Source organism: Hydra vulgaris, chromosome 11 (genome assembly GCF_038396675.1).
Source record: "Hydra vulgaris chromosome 11, alternate assembly HydraT2T_AEP".
Taxonomy (NCBI): domain Eukaryota; kingdom Metazoa; phylum Cnidaria; class Hydrozoa; order Anthoathecata; family Hydridae; genus Hydra; species Hydra vulgaris.
Window position 1 is genome coordinate 24565465 of NC_088930.1, and position 22659 is coordinate 24588123.

At 28.3% G+C, this 22659-nt stretch overlaps 2 protein-coding genes across 2 annotated transcripts; both read right to left on the minus strand.

Annotated features, from left to right (window-relative positions):
• Positions 1-529: 529 nt before the first annotated feature.
• On the minus strand, positions 530-21633 carry LOC100197711 (UBX domain-containing protein 4). Its single transcript, XM_065810531.1, has 11 exons — positions 21159-21633; positions 20917-20966; positions 20282-20366; positions 15992-16107; positions 15746-15901; positions 6660-6752; positions 3830-4101; positions 1344-1446; positions 1111-1236; positions 818-1002; positions 530-715 (listed from the first exon to the last, which is right to left on the minus strand). Exons 1-11 carry the CDS (start codon positions 21238-21240, stop codon positions 601-603), a joined length of 1383 nt encoding a protein of 460 aa, XP_065666603.1. The 5' UTR covers positions 21241-21633; the 3' UTR covers positions 530-600.
• Positions 21552-22492, minus strand: LOC100213118 (uncharacterized). The gene is made up of 2 exons (XM_065810532.1): positions 22198-22492; positions 21552-22007 (listed from the first exon to the last, which is right to left on the minus strand). Exons 1-2 carry the CDS (start codon positions 22439-22441, stop codon positions 21763-21765), a joined length of 489 nt encoding a protein of 162 aa, XP_065666604.1. The 5' UTR covers positions 22442-22492; the 3' UTR covers positions 21552-21762.
• Between the last annotated feature and the right edge of the window lie 167 nt (positions 22493-22659).

Consider the following 22659-nt stretch of genomic DNA (forward strand, 5'->3'; position numbering starts at 1 on the left):
AATTCTAGTGATGTTTTACATAGATTTTTAACAAAGTGTGTTATTTCTAGGAATATATTTTAGTGCATGTTTATAGTCGCTGTTTTATGCTACTTCGCCTCAATGATTTAGAAGAAGTTACAAAAAGTAAGTTATAGTTCAGAATAGACCGAGAACAACCTCAACAAAACATTTAACTTTCACCCAATAAATTAAAAAAACTGCAGAAAAAGATTTTATTGCGATAGACGCGAATAATAGTTTCTCAAATATAACACTAACCAATATCAAATACAACACTATCAAATATAACACTATCAAATACCGCAATAATCAGTAAAATCTCATCAAAGATTAAAAAAAGTAGAAAAGTTTCAAAAAACAACTCTAAAAAATCTCACTGATCTCTATTTTATGCTAATTGAACTCGATGATTCAGCAAAAGCAAAAAATACATTTAGCTAGATTCAAGTTCTATGCTTAAGGTAAAACTAACTGAACACATCACAACTATTTTTTCATTTCAATGAAGAATAATAATAATTTAGACTCGTTTTAAAATTATTTTATATTTCAGAAGGAAGAAAATACAAGATAACATCCAAAAGATGGTGAATGAATTTACATCTGCTGCGTTGAATTTCCGTTCCATGTATTATTTTCATCATCGTCATTTTCATCTCTCTGCAGTTGGCGAATATTCGATTGGTTATTACGTTTTCGAACATTTTTATTACTAAAAATGACAACGCAAAGTTTAAATAAAACAATAGCTATGTTTAAAAAAAGTTGAAAACCTAAACTAACAATAAATTCCATTCGAAAAATCTAAATTAACCTATTATTATGTGAAGTATCCAGTTTATCACCTTCGTCATTTTGAGAAACATTTGAGGGTTGTTGAGAAGTCGTTGTTGAAAAGAGTGATAACACCCAGTAATACAGTGATATTAACGGATAAAAAATAAATATTATAATTGAGATGGGCAAAGATTGAGGCGTCGATACCACCTGGGGTTTACCCTACAAAAATTAATGTACTAATCAGTTATTAAGTACTAAACAACATTCAAATAATTATAATAATGATTAAAAAATTTAATTAATCATAATAGTGATTAAAACAATTACTGGGGAAACAATTATAGACGCGTTAGGCACCAGAGACAATTCGCGAAGTGATTTTTCCATATCAGATGTTGTAAACTCGTATTTGGGAAACAATGTAGTTAATCGTAGATTAGACTCTCTCATATGCTAAACCAAAAAAAAATATTTTTAATCTGTAAAGTTCTATCAAATACATATCCAACAATTCAAAATAAAAATAAAAAAAAAAGTAACAGGTTAATTTCAGAATTAACCTTGCATATAAAATCATGAAGAGACAAAAACATAGCATCAGCAGGAAATTGATTGGATAACGATGAACCATCTGGTAGTCGAAATTGGATCCGCGTACTATTACTAAAAGTAAAAATTAAAAATTATTATTTATTTATACTTGTTGACTAGGTTGTCCCAGAACGGGTTCTGTAAAGACCCCAACCTCAGATGTGTTACTTCTCTTGTAATGTATGTCTGAAACAAGGCTGGTTTGGAAGAACTGTAGTAGATTATTAGATCCGCGTGAATTATTAGATTCTGTTGTGCAAAACTTAAAAAGAGGATGCGTTTTCAAACTGTTACGTTTAAAAACGTTCCTCTGAGTCCGAACAAAGTAAATAATATTAAGAAAGAAGTTAAGAGGAAGAAAAATGAATTTCAGTATGTATTTAGGCCTGCATGGTAGTCAAAAATTTTCTTCCATAAACTGTAGTTTTAAATCGAACGCTAATAAATCAGACCAGAAAAAGTTAAAAAACGTGAATATGGTATTTTTTTAATGATAGATTGCTTGCCCAAACAAAACCCTTAGTCGATGTAGTGGCACTTCCTTGTAGCAGCAGATTACTGCTATGCAATTAGATTACCTTTACTTGCTGCCATGCATTTCAATGGCCAACAGATCAAGGAGATGGAGAAGAATTTGAATCTGATTGTTATTGAAAGGATCGCCATCACAAAAAAACCTCCTCCCAGGAGTAGCTTCAGCTGAAAACTCCAAAGGAGTTGACCAAACAGACGTGGTCTTAAATCTTCTAGAGTATTAAAACATTGATAATCAGATCTTTGTCATATGCTGCATAGCAACTGGTTCTAACAATATAGTAATTGTTGAAGCCATTACTATTACTATCTTTACAATTGTCCTTAATATTCCCTTTCTCTAGTTTTTCTGCAGGAAACACACAATTAAAGTAGATATCTCTCATACAAAGGACTGGTAAGAAAACAAAGGGTTAGGACCCTTTGTTTTCTTACCAGTCCTCTGTAAAGTACTCCATGCAAGTTTGCAAAAAGCCTGGTTAACCATCAAGGAGTAGGTGAACAAAATAACAGAAATCATCAGGTTTGGTTGAAATAAGCTACAGGTTGGATATCGTATTACAATACTGAAAAACGATTCTTGAAAGACATTGAACAAGAAAACTAAAAGAAACTCTGTAAACTACTTGTCTTCTATTTGGAAGATGTGCCAAGTTTTCATTTTTATCAACCTTAAGCCTGCCATGAAGCCAGGCACAGTTAAAGTATATGATCAATAGATTTTGTTTTTAAAGTAAAGTACATTTTTAAGATTTTTTAGTTTTAGAACCTTAAGAATAAGTTTAATAATAACTTATTCTTAAGGTTCACGGTAGATGCTCTATACCTATTGTCCTTAAAAGTTTCTGAAAAAGTAGCTCAGGTAAAGAATAAACAAAAAGATGGTAAATACAGTGACATTCTTTGTTTCTATATGATATGAGCCCTAGTTTTAAAAATCCAATATGGTTAACAAGTTGAGCTAAAATTACTAGGTTCCCTTCAAGTCATCACTTCACATAAGGGACCACTACCCAAAAACTCTGACAGGCCCTTCTTGTTATTCTCTAAAGAATGCCTCAGAATGTTTAGTATCTAATAGATCAATTAGTTAAGCTGGTCCTAGCTAATGATATTGATGTTGACAAGAAGGAGATGAAGATGTTGAAGAAGTTATTTAAGTGTAATTGTCCTATAGAGAAATTAGAGCTAACACTTATTAGCTGATCAATAAAATTTACTGAGAAAGTTCCCAGAGCTAGATCCTGTTTAGCAGGATCAGCTACCTTGAACAACTAAATAAATCTAGCTTTGGAAACTTTGTTGATCTTCTAAAAATTGTTAACTCTAGTTTCTCTTTATGAAACAGGTCAAGAAATTACACTCAAAAGTTTGTTGGAGAGGTGAAGAAGTGGATCAAAAAAGACACCAATTTTAAAGGTTTTTGAATTCAATAGAATCTGTTTGCAATTATATTTTTGAATAATCCCGCACTTAGACTGAGGCTACAGAACGGATAGCATAAAACAGAATTAAATGCTGTCAGAGATAACAGAGAAAATGCTGTCAGAGATAACAGAGAAAATGCTGTCAGAGATAACAGAGAAAATGCTGTCAGAGATAACAGAGAAAATGCTGTCAGAGATAACAGAGAAAATGCTGTCAGAGATAACAGAGAAAATGCTTTCAGAGATAACAGAGAAAATGCTGTCAGAGATAACAGAGAAAAGCTAAACAAAAGATCAAAACAAAAGAGCAACTCAAAAATGTTTAATTATTTTGAACTGGAAATATACTTTTTAACCAATTACTAGAATATGTGATTTTTACAGATGCCACATTTGCAAGGAAAATTTTTGCGGGATATTTTTAGCCCATTTGGAACTTATTTGGGCAATACTTGATTGACATTTTTATATTTCGCCAGCATTAACATTATTACCTTTCAGCTTTTAATACAGGAGAAGCTACAGCTTGTTTTTTTTCAGTTAGTGCTTCTTTCCTTGATTTTTTTTCCATTTCGAATCTTTCATTTTTTTCTATTTTGTCAAGTCGAAGTTGTTCTCTAAGCTTTTCTCGTGCAGCTTTTTCTTCAGCTTTACGTTTTGATATTTCAGCAGCTAGTAACACAGCTTGGCGTTCAGCTAATTCACGCTTTGCCAAACTAAGTTCTTGACCTTCACGCACTCGATTTTTTTCTTGCTCCTTTAACTTCTACATAAAAAAATAGTTTTTTCTGTAAAAACTCTTCTGTGTAAAAAAAAAAATTTAGAAAAAAATAAATAAATACAAATTATATATTTTATTGTAACTAATTATTAAAAGCCCAAGAAAAAAGTGGTGTTAAAAAACTTGTAAAAAAAGTTTAGAGTTCTTGCCTACAAACTATTTACTTCTTACCTACATTATATTTTATTTAAACTCAGCCACTATCAACTCAGCACATGAACAGTACTTTGATACACAAAAATGTTGGCCAATAATAGACTTTGGTTTAGTCTTATGACTATTTGTGACTGTTGCTATGCTAAGACAGCAATATCTTTGGATATAACATTGTAAGCAAATATCTTCGGATATAAAATTATATATAGCAAAGATAAAGCTATAGATAACATTATATATAGCAATAGATATAGCATATCTTCAGATGTAACAATGTATAACAAAATATAAAATGAAATAAAAAAAAATTGTACAGACACAATATGAATTTCATTCTATATTTTGGTATACAATGTTTTTATATCCAAAGAGTTTGTTGTCTTAGCATAGAAACAGCCACGAATTGTCATAAAGACTAAACCAAAGTCCACTATTACCAATATTTTTGTGTACCAAAGTACTTCTCATGTGTTTATTTGGTAGTGTATTCAAATTGATTTTTTTTTTCTCTTCAATCCTCTTTGTGATAAAAAAGATCACAATTTTATTAGTTTTATTGATCAACCTGGTTTCGTCATTTTGTAATTTATTATTTTCTATTTGACAATATGACATTTTGATACATGATTTATGATTGTTGCAGCAAAGTCTTATAAATAAATTTTTTCAAGAAAATTGGGTAATTTAAAAAAAAAATTTTTTTTTTGAAATTGAACTCATCACTGATTATAAAATTATTAGATTGTTGCATCTTTTTTGTTAAAATTTGAATATATATTTACTTTTTCATAACACTAAAGTTTTTGAAATGGGTTTTGAAATAAATGAGTTAAAAACATTTTTGCTGCAAGTTATTTTTAAATGATTTATTTTTAAAAACCGTAAAAAAAAAACACAGTTAACACAGTGATAAACAGCAAACATTAAACAAAAAAATTTGATAAAAATTATACTTCATAGATTATTCATAAGTACAAAAATATGATTTCATTAAAAATTTTAAATTTTAAAATGATTTCTCTTTTTACATTGGCCTTCTACTTTTTGTAATGCTTCAAATCATAAAACGATTAAAACCATTAAATTATTTAAATCATAAAATGTTATTACATATTTCTTTTCCAAAAAAGAAGTGCAGAAAAGTTTTACAAAACATAAATGTCCATTGTTCAAAGATGAAATCTTTGATGATGAAATCTTACATGGTTCTATGACTTTTTATTTCTGTAATTTGTTTATAAAACAAATTACAGAAATAAAAACTTTATTTAACTTAAATTTTGTATTATATATATTTGTATTTTTTTTATTATTAAAATCTATAAATACTTCAGAAATAATTTTGTATAAATAATAATTATTAAAATAATTATAAAATATATAAATATAAATATGTATTGTATTAATTGTTCACTTGGAAAGCTATAATTTGACAATCTTTCTACAGATGTCCTTTATTGTGTTGAATTGAGTCTTGTTGCAAAACAGACCTTTATTATTCTTCATTAGTTTTTCTACTTAAGCTTAAACTACTTCTTTTCAGCTTAAAGTCTCTTAACTGAAAAAATTCTCGCCAAAGTCTTGCAAAAATGTGGCAAAATTCTTTTCAAAGTTTTGCCAAAATCTGAATTTCTTCAGAACTTTAAAAAAACTTTCTATACTGCCAAAGCTATTTAACAAGTGGTTCTCTGAATTATGGACTCCAACTAAATGGAAGTAACTTTGTCAGTAACAAAGGTTCTTCCGGCATTTACTTATTTAAATTTTCATTGGCATTTATTTTTTTAAAATTTGTACCCCCTTTTTAAGTATTATTTACTTAGTCACATTACTATCATTAACAAGGCTTTAATCGAAAAATTTGAAGAATATATAAATAATATAAAATTAATTCTCTGACAACTGATTCCAAGAGTTAGCATTACAATAAGCTCAGGGGTACAACAAGAGTATAGTGAGGTACCACTATTATAATTTCTTTATCTTCAATTAATAACTTTCTTAACAAACTTAAATGACCACTTATTCATTAATTATACAACTGTATATTTTGGTTCTAATAAAAAGTTTTTTTTGATTTAATAGAACAAGTTGTTTATGATATATGTATATACCTTGAATATGACTTCTGTTATGTATTTTTTTGGGACTTGCAGTAGTTTGTAAAACTCAACTCAAATGTTAAGTATTTATTACATTTGTTATCATATTTTTTATATCAATTTTTTTTTACGTATTTAAAATAATTATCTCTAATAAATAAATTGGTTTGATATAATATTATTAAAAATCAAAATTAAAATAAAAAAAATTATTACTAGAATTATAATCCTCAAAATATTTTTAAAATATCTTTTAAACAATTTTTTAGATGAACAATTATATACCTCTTTTTCTTTTTGTTGTTTGATGATTTTGGTACGTTCAAGCAAAGCTTCAGCTTTTTCTTTATTTGTCATTTCTTTTGCCAACAGTTTTTCCTAAATAAATAAAAACAGATATATTATTGTGTTTTTGAAGTTTTTTTATTACTGTGTTTTTGAAGTATTTTTATTACTGTGTTTTTGAAGTATTTTTATTACTGTGTTTTTGAAGTGTTTTTATTACTGTGTTTTTGAAGTGTTTTTGTTACTGTGTTTTTATTGAAGACATTAAGAATAAAAGTCAAATTTATCAAAGATTTGTACTAATGATATTTGACAAATAAATTTCATTTATTAATCAAATCTAATTTCTTTCAAATTTTCATTGAAATGTCAAAAAATTGATTACAAATCTAAAAACAAAAGAATTTTTACTAAATCTAAGCACTTTAATTTTAAAAGGTCATTTAATTAAAATTGGTGCGTGCAAAAGTATCCAGACAAAAAAAAACTTGAATAAGATTTTTTTTTTTTAAATTTTTTAAATTGAAAATGCTTTATTTTAAAGTATTGCTTTACTACTTTGTCGGGAAGCCCTTAGCATTAATTACTGCTTGACAGTGACAAGGTATTGAGTCCACAAGCTTCATAATCACAATAATTTTGATTTTTCCCATTCTTTTTTCAGAGTATTCAATAAATCACTTTTACTTGTTAGTTTTCAACCTGAAATTTGTCGATCAATTAGCTTACATAGACGTTCAATAGAATTAGGGTCAGGACTTTTCTAAGGCTATTCGATTATTCGAATTTCATTGGTTTTGAAAAAGTTTTTCACAAGGGTTGAAGTGTGCTTTGAGTCATTGTCCTTCTAAAATATCCTTCCTCGAGGCATTTTGTCTTTAGCATGTGGTAGCATAACATTCTTAACTATATATTTGTACATATTTTTGTCCATTATGCCATCAATCAAATGGATAGCACCGATACAATCTCTATCCAAGTTAGCCCAGTTCCTGACGTTTCAACTTCTGTGCTTTACTGCTGGTAGCTGGTATTTAGGATCATTTTTACGGGCTTTTGGTGACGAACATATCAAATATTATCAGATCCAAACAACATAAACTTAAATTCATCACTAAAAAGTACTTTCAATCACTGTTTTCTTGCCCAAATCAAATGTTTGTTAGCAAATCTAAAAAAAAAGCGTACTTTTCGATTCTTTATATAAATAAATAAAGTTTCTTTGTAGAACGCCTTCCAAGTAGATTTGCAGACCTCAAAAGACGTTTGATTGTGTCAACACCACATTTTTCATTATAAAGTTCTTTAATTTCAGCATTTACCAAGATAGCATTTTGGCGTGAAACATTTTTCAGGGCTCGAGGATGAATATTTTAACAGGACTTAAAAGACACTTATAAAAGACTTTTTCAAAAACAAAAAAATTCAATTAATAGAATTAACGTCTATGGAAACACATAGATTGACGAATTTTAGGTTGAAAAAAGTTATGCTCTTGTCCGGTTACTTTTGCACGCTACTGTATGTATATGTTACATAGTTATACATATATATATATATATATACATATATATATATATATATATACATATATATATATATATATACATATATATATATATATATATATATTAGGGATATGACTTTTTTGCAACCTACTAGGCCTGTATCGTAATTCAATGAACTTTTATGTAAAAAGAACGAATAGATGTTTCATTTTGACATATTTTGAAAAAAGGTCACCCCAAAACCAAAAAATCGAATTTTCAATAGGTACACTTTTGTACAGTAAATGAATATTAAAGGCTGAAGATGTTGTAAGAGTCATACTCCTGTTGTTATTTTATTTATTTATGCAACATGTACTGTGATATAACAAAAAACATTATGTGATATATAATTATACAAGTATTACAAAATTAACAGTATCAAAGCGTCTAGTACAACAATATACATAACTGTCTGTGTCTATAGGCCTACTGTGTTTAGTACATGGGTCACATGATGCTCACGTCTCATAAAGAGTCTAGCGCTTATTACTTAGAATGAATCGAAGTTGCAGTTTGTCTTTCTTTCTGCAGGAAGCATACAGGTCTTGCATCACCTTGATTGCACGTTCAGCTATCTGATCGACATCGACATATCACTTCGTGGTATGTCGATGACGGATGGCTCTTTCTTCCAGTGATTTTTGAATGACTGCAATGCCTTTTTGTAAGGCTTCAATACATCAGATAAATTCTTGAAGTCATTGTCATTGTACTTTTGACTACTAAACCAATGTTCTGCCCACTCATATGAAATGAACCTGCAAACCTTCTCCAAATTCTTTCTCGCTTCAGGCATAAGAATGAACGCCAGAATGGCGAGAATGGCTCTTGAGTTCCATCTGGCATTGCTCATATTAGGAATGTTCTGAAAGTGAATCAGAGGGAAGTTTCTTTGTTCTTCATAGAACCTAAACACTCTTGTTAAATGGTACAAAAACTTCATATCGTCTCTCCACCCTGATTTATCAAGAATTTCTACAGTTCCATTCACAAACTTATCCTTCAGTTCATCATACTTATTCAACAGTTCAGACACAAATGGGTATTCAATGTTTGGAGATTTGGTATCACCCCCAAGTTCTTCGTCCATCACCAGACGGAGAATCCTGTCTAGTACGTGATGCTGACAACCGATAAATTGTGGTATTGTGACACCCTTTAATTTAAACATACGTTGCAACTTCACAACAACTCCATTTCTCTTCCCAGTATTGACGTTTGTTGTATCAGTAATGATCATCTTAATTGAATTCCACAAATTGTATTCATCAATAAGTTTGGCAATTTTTTCAGCAACAGTTTCAGCTTTGCCATCTTTTAAACGCAGTGCATCAAGTTTCACGTCAGTTCTTTCATTCTGAAGTACAACTACCTGATATTCCTTATCATCTATTCGTTTGCCGTCAAAGTGTAAGGACCACTGTTCCATTTTAAGTTGTTGTATCATTTCTTTTTTTAATTTACCTGCCTCTTTGAATATGGACTTGTAAATTGCTGATTGACTTGGAGTTGGAACATCAATACCTTGTTGTGATAATACATTGCATATTTTAGCAGCTTTCTTTGTGGAAACTCCACTTGATGTAACCATACTTACAGCAAATTTACTTTTGTAGTGCTTTCTAGTTTTTTTCTGAGTGTCCTCATCATCGTCTTTATCACCGTCGTCGTCTTCATCATCTTCACTCTTACTTTTGCAGTTTTCAGATTCAGTACCACTGTCTGTGGTAGACAGGACTTGTGATGTGGAAGGTATTGCTGTTCCAGACTGGACTTTCCTTCTCTTGGAAGGGTGAATGGTTTCTTTACTTGCCACTTGTCCTGTTGAGTACCCCACCTGTCCTTTATTTTCTTTTTGTAGGTGGTATAGACGTTTATCTTCCGAGGATAACCACTGGCCATTCACTTTCGTGATGTCAAATAATGCATTGAGAACATCATATTTTCCACGCTTGACACATTCATCATAGACCTTCAGCACCTTCATAAGCTTTGCTCTTATCACTTGATCAGACACACGTGGAAAATTCAGTTTATTGTCCCACAATTTTGTAATTTCCTTAGAAATTTGGTCTATTCGTTCTTTTCTTCCTTTAACATATGCCAGGAAGAAACTGGTATCTTCCTCCGATCTGCAATTGAAGTGGTATTCTGGATTTTTCATCGAGTGAATGTTCTTCTACAGCCACACTTCCTCTTCTTCTGTGTGACTCTTGAAATCTCACCAAATTTTTAGTCCAAGTCTTCTTGTTCTTTGTTACTGTGGTATGACTTTTCTTGTGAGACATCATATAATATTGTTACGACTTTACGGATAGCTGAGCGTAAATATCCGTTTAATAAAGTCGTTTAATTAATAAAATACTTTAACTGTATAGTAATCCAATTATTAATCCGATAATCCAGTCAATGTTGATAACAGTTCGATAATCCAGTCCGTATCCTAACGATAATGCTACAACTACTTATACTTCGTACACTTACAGCGTCTTTAGTTCGCTACAGTAGTTCCTTATTAGCTCAGTTACACGCAGAGTACTTCATAGAACTATTCACATTATCAACACTGAGCTCTGACAGCAGCTCGCTTATATAATTATTTAGAGCTTCCAGAATGTTCTACTAAGTTCTATAATCTTCTACAGTCTGTTACAGTCGTCTATATCACCGTGGTAACACAATGACGTCATCACATAACAATTCCAAGTATTTGCCGGCACACGGCCGTTTCGTTGCCATGGTAACGTGTGGCGTTATATTTATAAATTCATAACAAAATAATGAAATAAATAGAATTAAGCTGAGAATTAAGCTTAAGATTAAAACATCGGTCAAAAATGAATGTATAAAAATGGTAAATCAAATTTTTATTTTGGGGGTGACCTTTTTTTGTTGCAGAAAGCTATTTGGGCCTTTTTTCATGATTTTAGGTAAAAGTTCATCGATTTATGATACAGGAAACATTTTATTTGAAAAAAAATTAAAAAGTCATATCCCTAATATATATATATATACATATATATATATACATATATATATATATATATATATATATATATATATATATATATATATATATATATATATATATATATATATATATATATATATATATATATACACTACATCAAAAAATAAAACATACAGTTAATTTCCAAACATTCAAGTCTCTTTTTTTCAATCAAATAATAAATAACATAATTAATATTTACATATTAATTAGTAATTGCTATAATATATAATAATATTAAAAATAAAGTTCATAAAAAAAATTATTTAATTAATAAAAACAAAAAAACATAGTCAAAGAAAAAAACATACATCAAAAAATAAAACATACACACATCAAATACATGAAAGAAAAATAAGATACAAGAAGAAAAACGATCATACCCTTTCACAAAAACATGACTCATCTAATTCGGTAATGTAAATAAGACCTGTTTTTGTCATATTTTGCTTTAGTATTGCATTGTTACTTAAATAGTGCGCATATTGATGTAAATAATGGCAACCGCTAAAAAAATTTCTGAAAAAACAAAAATTTCAAAAGGAAAAGTGTCCATTGAAATTAGAATGTTAATTGTGAAACTAAAGGAAGAAGGAAAAAGTTATGCAGAAATTGCTAAGTTGATCGACAGACCTCGAGCAACCATTCAGACAGTAATTAATAAATATAGAAAAAATAAATCATTTGAAAGTGCGCCTGGAAGAGGTCGAAAAAAAGCGTTTACAATGCAAGTAGAAAGGAAAATTGAAAGAATGGTAAAAAAAGATCCAAAAACCAAAAATAACTGCTCTTTTAAAAAAAGATCTAAATGTGACAGTTAATCCCCAAACTGTAAGAAATTTGTTGCACCGGAAAGGCTACGCAGGACGAATTTCACGTAAGAAACCATTCTTAACAAAAAGGAATGTTGTTAAAAGATTGGCTTACGTGAATGAGTTTTTGAACAAGTCTGAAGAATTTTGGAACACAGTTGTATTTGTGGATGAATCAAAATTTAATATTTTCGGATCAGACGGAGCAAGGTATGTATGGCGAAAAACAGGCACTGCACTTGACAAACAAAATATTACACCTACAGTCAAACACGGTTGCGGAAATGTGATGGTATGGGGAGCGATGGGTGCAGGTGGGGTTGGTGATTTAGTATTTATTGAAACTAATATGGACAAAGAAAAATATTTAGACATTTTGCAAAATCATCTAAAACGAAGTGCAATAAAAGTAGGTGCTACTGAAAATTTCGTGTTAGTCCAAGACAATGACCCAAAACATGCATCGAAACTAATTAAAAATTGGCTGATTTTTAATGTTAAATCAACACTTCCGCATCCTCCACAATCACCAGATCTCAATCCAATTGAGAATCTTTGGGATCTTCTCGAAAGACGACTTCGGCAACACGAAATAAAAAATAAACAACAATTAAAAGAAAAACTTTTGGAAGAATGGAATAAAATTTCAATAGAAGATACAAGAAAACTTGTACATTCGATGAATACTAGATTGCAAGAAGTTATTACACAAAAAGGTTATCATACACATTATTAAAAATACTTTTTTTCCTGTTTTTTTATATATAATTTGTAGGTGTATGTTTTATTTTTTGATGTATGTTTTTTTCTTTGACTATGTTTTTTTGTTTTTATTAATTAAATAATTTTTTTTATGAACTTTATTTTTAATATTATTATATATTATAGCAATTACTAATTAATATGTAAATATTAATTATGTTATTTATTATTTGATTGAAATAAAAAGACTTGAATGTTTGGAAATTAACTGTATGTTTTATTTTTTGATGTAGTGTATATATATATATATATATATATATATATATATATATATATATATATATATATCTATGTATGTATATCTGTATGTCTGTGTGTCTGTATGTATGTATGTATGTATGTATGTATGTATGTATGTATGTATGTATGTATGTATGTATGTATGTATGTATGTATGTATATATAAATGATATATATGCATATGTTAACAAAACCTTATAATGCCAAATGTTATATGTTATCATTGGGAATGAGAGATATCTCTAATTATACAGTTTCAACTTTTCGTGCTGAATTTAGCCATAGAAAAACAACACAGCAAAAATCAAGTGCCAAAATAAATGATGAATTAAAAATAAATTTTGATTTTAAAATGAAGTTTTGAAAAAGGTTTTATGAATGCAAGTATTTCAATTTTTTATTCATTTAAAATGATTTTTTTTTTCGGCTTATTTTTCATAAACTTTATATAGTCATTATTTGGCACAAAGCATCTAGTGATATCTCATCAAATTTAGCGATATCTCATCAAATCCAGTGATATCTCATCAGCTAAAATAATCAATTACTATGACAAATATCAATCATTTCTAAAACTGTTTATTCAGAACCAAAGACAAAATGTCGCAGTGAACAAAATTGAATTTTTGACTTCTCTTCACTTAAATGTAAAATCATTTCGATGTGTGTTTCTGAATATCACTTTGATGTGTGCTTGTGAAAATAACAGAAGAGTTCCACCAAATGAAAAAAATACTTAATAGAAAAAAATAGTTGGCAAGGAAACTGAAAAAAAAAACTGATTAGATGAAGGAAATACTTTTAAATACTAAAGGAAATACTTGTAAAAATTGTGACTTCAACACTTGCCAAAGTAATCATAATGCATATGATTTGTCTGATGTTTTTGACCCAAGTATTTGTAGAGTAATACAGAAAAAACAATAAAAAAATATTGGAAGAGTTATCTTTCAACAATCGAAATAACAAAACTTGAGACCAGATCATAAAAGAAAAACAGATATCATCTGGCATTGGAGACCGAATAGCACATTGTGTTGATAAAGGAGTCTGGTTTTGAATACCTGGAACATGTTAAAATATTACATGGATCTTTACAAAGTATATAAATTAGCATTGTAACTTCTCTAAATGCAAATACTATTGATACCAGTTTAATGGTGGCAATTGAATATAATAGCAAGAATGTGAACACTAGTAACACAAGTTAGAAGAGTTCTTGACTTTATAAAATTTACTTCAACAATTTCAACCCCTAAATTGGTTTGTATGTTTATTACACATGAATAAGTTACCTTTAAGACATCTTTAATTACCTTGGATAGATCTACACATAGGCCAAATACATTTAGTGGTCCAAATAATTTCAAAACTATTGAAGTATATTGACTTGTCAAAACCAATTGTAAGTTTTCAACCAATTTAAGGAAATTTGTTGTTCAGTGTTGATGCTAAAATCTTAGTACTAATCGAAGGAGCTTACATGCAATGTCAATGACCAATGTAAACCAAAACCATGTGTCATTCATGATTGTCATTGACAACTGCTAACTGTATACTCTGGTTACATGTATTGCTACAAAAAAATTATTTTTGTAACTTCTGTACAAAAAGTACACACCTGTTTGGTTCGAAGTGAAGTTAAGGCATTCCTGTATGAATGGCAGTTGTCATTTTTTTCAAATAGTGCATTAGACCAGATAATTCTATTGAGCTCAAGAAAATTGTCAATCCTGTATCCAAAGAAATGCAAAATTTGCTCATCCAGAAAATTTAATGATATCAATGAAAAACAATGAATTGTACTATATTTGACAATCAGCACAAAACATTTATTATAATAGAGTTTTGAAAAAAAAGATCAACTTTATCATTCGTATTTTGTAAAAATTTATTGATAGTTGTAGGTAACAACTTTCAAACTAAAAATTAGAAATAACTAAAAACAACTTTTAAAATTTTTTAAATAAATCTCTTAATTGATTAAACAACTTATCCGAGCTCAGATACAAATTTAAAAAACAATGCTTTCTTAATTGTTTTTTCCCTGGATAGTTACCATTTTAGAAAATTTTTTTGATTTTCAAAGTTGTTGGGACATCTCAAGGTAAATTATTAGAACATTGCAATTTTACAAAATATTTCTGATCTTAGTAGATAACTTTTGGTTTTAAAAAATTTTAAAAATTTAAAAAAATAATCCTTAGTCTCTTTTTTTAGATCTTTTTCTTTAGGTCTATTTCTCTAGGTCACTATTTGATATTTTTGAAAAACTTGAGGTAACTTAAAAATAAGTCCTAGAGCAATGGAACTTTTACATTTCTTTTCAACATTTTATGCCAATTTCTCATTTCTGATATCAATAGACAAGTTGTTTAAAATTTTAAATTAAAGGTTAAAATTTTGTTTTCAAATTTGTGGAAAAGTTTTGCACAAATTTGAAAACAAAATTTTATTAAAATATTTTTTTCACCATTTATCCTATTAATATTATAGTATATAATTATTATATCTTGTCATCTATTAAAGAAATTGTAAAAAAATAAATTTTTTAACTATTGTACTTATCCCAACAAAATATTCATTATCTAGAAAAAGCTATCTAGAAATTACTTAAGTAATTTCACTAAGTAATAACTTGATTATTCCAACATTTTATCCAATGAGGTCAATGAAGTGAAAATTATTGAAAATATTCTCTAGACAAATTACCTGAACACTTTTTTTAGCCTCTTCAGTATCAGCTGCTAATGGACTTGTTTCAATTTTGCCTTCAGTTTTTCTAAGATTATTTTCAGACGGAACTTCACTTTCCAATTTTTTTTCAGACGAAACTTCACTTTCTAATCTTTTTGATTCCTGAGTTTTCTAAAACAATTTTTTCCGATATTTGAGTTTATTACAGGTTTTAAATTTTTTTTTTTTTTTAGTTTTTAAATAAATAGTAAAAATATTTACTAGTGCATTCAACAGCCGCTGTTTAAACTCATTTACTGGAAGTACACCAGGGATAATATCAATAGGAATTCCTTCATTATTTATTAGATATGTTGATGGAACATAAGGTACTGAATCTAATTCAAAATATTAAGGATCACAAAAAAGTATTAAAATATTAAACAGTTTTAAGAAAACAAATATAATTTAATATTTTTTCCAACCATATTGATGAAATAATAAAAGTGATAAACACAATCCTTATGCTAAAGAATGTATGTAAAAATAATAAAGCTTCAAATATAAAAATTAAATTTAAACTTGAAAAATAATTATAGTAGTGAAGCATCAATTTTTGATTTTATTAATTTTTACTAATTCCTAGAACCATAAACTTAACTTTTTTTTAAATATATAAACAAATCACAAAAAAAAATTGCTATATAAAAAAACTTTCAGTCTTTTTATATAGCAAAAGTAACAGCTATACTAAAAAAAAACTAAATGACAACTTACATAAAATGTTATTTTGGTAAGCAGAGGAGATTTTCAAGCTTGGCTACTAGAGCAGGTTAAAAATCACTGCCTAGGCTAACATTAGCAAGTTCTAGGCTAACATTAGCAAGTTCTAGGCTAACATTAGCAAGTTCTAGGCTAACATTAGCAAGTTGCATAAATGAAACATTCACAATACTTAAATGTAGTTTTCAATATTTTTGGAACTTAAAAGTGTCTTAAAATTAAAAAAGCATCATTAAATAAACTAGTCCAAATATGTTAATGTAATACATTCATGGATGAATAACTTACCCTGACGGTTTATAGAAATAAGAAAATGGCAGCAGATGCTAATTTTGCATGGATTGAATATATGGCTTCCATGAAAGGTCAATATTGAAAGATAATTTATGAAATCATAAATTAGAAGCTCAGGTGAAATATTGTCATTTAGCAATATAGGAACATCACAAATATTGCAATAACACAAGTCAACAAAAATAAGTTTTCCAAAAACATTTTGAACAAATTCAATTGAATCTTTTGTATTTTGGGTCCTGAGAACGCATCAGTTTTTTTGCATCACAGTGCTCTTACAATATAATTTCTTATTTTAAAAGTGGTCAAATATATAAATATAAGAATATAAAAAACTTATTTTTGTTTAATTAAAATGTAATTCAACTCAACATATCATTTATCTATTTAATACAAACCAATGTATTAAATTTTTATTTTCTTGTATTTCTTTTCTCTCTTCTCTTTCAATTTTTTTTGGTAGCTTTTTCTCTAAAGTGATATATTTTGTTGTACTCAATTAAATGACCAGAAGTAATATGACCAGAAGTAATCGCTTGTGTTTACATTTCACAGATCCTGATAACACCAGTTAATATCCTGGTGAAACTCTCCTCTTTGCTCTTAACTCACATCACTTACACAGTCAGAAAAAAAATCATGATAGTTGTGTAAGAAGTGAGTTTTGAGGCTCATCAGATAACCAAGATTTTTTTTCTCATATTGGCAATCATAGCGTGGGTCTTTATTATTTTCCAAAATTATTTATAATCATCATTTGTCAAAACTTTCCTTAAATGTTATCCAAGCCTCCAGTCCCTGTGTAGTCACTTTTGTTTCAAAATATTTTTTAGGGTGTTATGAGTTTTCTTACAGGTCAATGAGTCCCACTAACAAATAAATATTTAGTAAATCTCTTTTGAGTTTTCTTACAGGTCAATGAGTCCCACTCACAAATAAATATTTAGTAAATCTCTTTTGTTGGTCAAAAACATACAAATAACTTTTGAATCTCCACATACCATTCAAACCAAGCAGTAAAGTTAATTTTATTTAAGAAGATATTGACACAATACACCAAATCATTTTCTCTTATACAAAACTTAGCAAACTGTTGATCTCTTGTTCTATATTGATAAATAGATATCCAGGTGTCAGCATATATTTTCCCTGTAACCTATAGCCAAAGAAAGATTTTTTGTTAGTTAAACTCAAACCTTTTACCAAATCATTTAACTCAATTGTGAAAATTTAAAACAACGTTTTAAATTTTCTGAAAAAAATGAGAGTCATTGAGTCAATGAATTCAAGTCATGTGAAAATAAAACATGCTTAACTTTATTAAATACTTTTGATATGTCAAGAAAAATGGCGCTTGCCTTACTGCTTCCAACAAATGCACAATAGAGCTTTTCTGTTACTACAATTAACAAATCACCACTAGAACATCATCATCATTGTTTTTCAGTATCATTGTATGAGTTGAACATAAAGACACACAAGAAAATCTGTATTAATTGTTTGATTCAAGATGAGATATAGAAGTTTATTAACTAAAGAATCAAAGACCTTTGCTAATGATACTGAAAAAACAAATTATGGAAAAACTATGAAATAGTTATTATACAAATTATAAAAAAACTATGGAATAATTAAAACCATCAGAGCAATCTCCAGAATTTTCAAAATTAGAATAAGTCATTTTCCAGCAGGTAGCAAAACAAGATTAAGTTAAGGATTTGTTAATTGGTCTCAAAAGTATTGAATCAAGTTTTGAAGCAGGCTTGAACTTTACATTAAAAATGATAAAAACAGTAAATGCTCAAAAAACATTGATGTATCACACTGTAACTTACACTAATTATGGTTGAGCTTTCCAGTTAAAATAAGGTTAAAAATGGTAAACAGCATTAATGCTATTAGTGTAATACTGTGTAAGTATAGTGTGGTACATCAATGTTTTTTGGGCAATTACTGTTTTTACTATAAAAGCTAAACCCTATTCTGAATACACTTGCAAAACTGTGACAGAAATAAAAAGTCCCTGATGCCCCTGATGTTGTTAGCATATTGCTTATGGTGATGTTGTTAGCATATTACTTATGGTGATGTTGATAGTGTATTGCTTATTGTGTCATTATCTATGATTGAGTCAAGTTGTCTAATTTTTTAAAACATGAATAAAGTACATTAAAAAAAATGAACAAAAAAAAATTCTAATTATTTCAATCTAATTTTAAATAAATAGTTTTGGTCTTTGAAGTAATTTTTTGTCAGTTGAATCTTGTCTCTTGCTAAATTCTTGCAAAAAACCTCTTGCAAAATTTGGATCTTAGTGTTGATGGCTATTAGTCTTTGACTCACAAAAACCCTACAGTCACATGATTGATCAACAGTCACATGATTTGCCTGGGTATATACTTATGTATTAACTCACCTGTTTGATATAAAATCAGGTTTAAATCTTCTGACCATTCTTTTATGTGCTTAGCACTCACTCAATCATCTTTTTCTTTGTACTATCTCAATCTCCTTCTTCTTAAAATTTTTTTTTGATGTTATTTCTGATCAAATTGACTAGGCCTATTTCCTTTTACCTAAACCAAGGGAAGATGTTCTTTCTTTTCTATACAAGATTAAAAAATGCATTGTAAATGTAATTAGACCTATTCAAGCCAATGCTGCTTCATTTGTGAATAAAAGCCATCATTGATAAATAAACTAGAGGCAATAAAACTGAAGAGCATGGATCAGAACAAAAATGAGCATGATTTCTCTATCCTCAATAATTGGATCAAGTTAATGGAGCGCTTCTTACATGTTAGTAATAATAGAGTTCCCTTTCCACTGCAATACCTTATAAGGGAACACAGCCAAAGGCCATGTTAAGGAGAAAAATAAAATCCAAAAGTTCCTGTTGGAGACAATGGATCCTAATGTAGATATTCCTAGATCTGCATTTTTTGAAACAATGAGATACAGCCAACAGATGTTCACAAAATTCTTAAAATAATTTATTGCAGTTTTTTCTGTTTTATACAGTTCCCTAATTTTAATTTTTTCAGGACTAATCAATAGTTGTTTACCACTAGGCATGGAGAAATAATTCCTGAGCAAGAACTTTAATATCATCAGTATTCTGTTTTCCATCAAGGAGTTCAATCCTGATCTATTTCAATTTTATTGCTAGAATACTGCCCAGTTGTTTTTCAAACATTACTTCTGTTACTACATATGTGGGGTATGTAGTAACAGAAGTACAACACACAAATGCACGCACAAAGTACACATCAGTGTCTATCAAGTGAAAAAAGCTGCAAATCAGCATGTTTTCAGCATGTTTTCAGAAAGCATCTACACAACAATAACAATGTTAATGTTCACACATCCTAACTTAAATATTCTAAAAAAAAAAAGATAATGTTAACACAGCCTAATATTTAAAATACTTAAAATAAAATAAAAATGTTAACGCATATTAACACAACTAAAATATTCCTTAAAGTAAAAAGATACATATTGCTGCAAACTGTTTTCCTGTAACACTATCAACTGAGATCATGATGTTTATACTTTCACCATCATTAAAAAGTGATAATATCTATTGATTAAATAAAAAAACACTCTCTAAATAACGAAATTAAGAAAATTAAGTTACTAAGAATGCTTACAGTTACTAAGGATTCTTTCAGTTATTAAGAATTCTTACAGTTACCAAGAATTCTTTCAACTACTAATGATTCTTACAGTTACTAAGGATTCTTACAGTTACTAAGAACTCTTACAGTTACTAAGAATTCTTACAGTTACTAAGGTTTCTTTCAGTTATTAAAAGTTCTTTCAGTTTATTTTAAATTTGAAATGTGACACTATTGTGTCACATTTCAAATTTAAGCACATTAAAATAGGGATTGCAATAAAATTATAAATTTCTATATTCTTTAGATGAGCTAAAAATACATAAAACAAACTTTTCACAAAAAAATGAAATGTCATTAATTTTATGAAATTTTATTTGAAATTGTTTTTATAAAATTTTTATATAAATTTAATTATATTTAACTATTTTTATATAAATTTAATTTTATGAAACTGTAAAAAAAGATGTATTTATTTTATGAAGTTTAATTTAACAACACAAAATCTCTAACCTGTTCATCATTCCACATTGCATTTAATAGATGTGAATTTTCTCCATTATCTAAAAAAGACAGTAATTTCACAAATTTTTTTATAACTTAAAATTACTAAATTTGTTGCTACAACATTATATATGTTGCTACAACAATTATTTCCCTAACACATTATGCTTTAGTTTTAAGTTTTTTAGACAATTAATATTCATTTAAAAAAGTCAACTCACTCTTAAGAAAATATGAAACAGATCACAAACCTTTTACAAACACAATGAATAACTTCTTTTCTTTAATCGATTTTTCTATAGCTTCTTGTATTTCACCAGAGAACCAATTCATCTTCAATACTTTTTATAGAGAAAATTTTTACAGTAACCTGAGTACAAAAAAATTATAGTAGCCTGAGTAAAAAAATAATATACTTATTCACAAGTTTACACAAATATACACGAATTTACTAAGAATATGATCAACTTATCAAAAAAAAGATGACCATGAAATCTTCAAATCATTTAAAACTTTTTTTTTTTTTGGGGGGGGGGGGGGGGGATTATTAAATATTTTAATATAAATTAAAAATTTGATCTCACAGAAAATGATATCTGGGTTGTGATCTATGTATTTAAGTGTGTAAATATTACATTATGGTATTATAAAGTTATTTTAAGTTTATTTTCAAAACGTTACAAATCAATTACAATTAATTACATACTAATTAGAAAATATTAAAAAAAGTTTATTTAATTAAAATAATCCTCTCCGCATTATTAGCACAGCCTCCACAATTACTATAGTCTCTGTAGGCCCAAAGCTTTACATGAGGAGAACTCAAAATTTAAAAAGACAAACAAAATACATCTTTTATTTAGGAGCAAGTTGATGATTATACAACCCTGCAGAAATTAGACCCATTGAAGAACCAGCCAAAAATCCAAATACAGGTGATGATGCTATAGCAACTGATGTAAAAGTTCCGACTCCACCTCCGAGAAAATAACTCCGATCAACACGCAACTGATTCATGTTTTTTCTAATACGATAGCACCGATCTGTTATAGGATCCAAAGTTTCAACATCTTTAATTCTCATAAATGTCATAGGGGGACCTAAAGTTTGATTTTTAAAAATTTACTCTAATACATAATAATAAAAAAATACTTTAAAAGTTATTAAGACTAAAAAATGTTTTCTAATTTAAAATAAATACATGTTATGTTATGTATATATTTAATGTGATAGTAATTAACTTTTATCATAAAATTTTATCAAAAGTTTAATTATGTATTAGTAAAAGACCTGACATGAGTCCTAATACAACACCAACTTTCCCAGACTTAACCATTGCATTCATCAATCCTAATTTTGGTTTACGAACAGCAGCAAGAATTGGTCCAAACAAGAAAGTACCAAATGTTCCACCAATTTGTACAGTTTTAAGAGTAACATGTGTGCAGAGTTCAGTATAAGGATGAGAAATGTCATTAAGCTCTTCTTCAGTTAAACTCACACCAATAAAATTTTGTAAATAATTAAATTTCATTTTCAAAGAATTTTTTTTTTTTAAACTTTTTTTAATTAGAAAAAACAGGAAGTGTAAAAGAAGCACACTTATAATTACCAAATTATGTTAATGTATTTGTTAGTCACTAAATTATGTTAATGTATTTGTTAGTCACTAAATTATGTTAATGTATTTGTTAGTCACTAAATTATGGTAATGTGTTTGTTAGTCACTAAATTATGTTAATGTATTGGTTT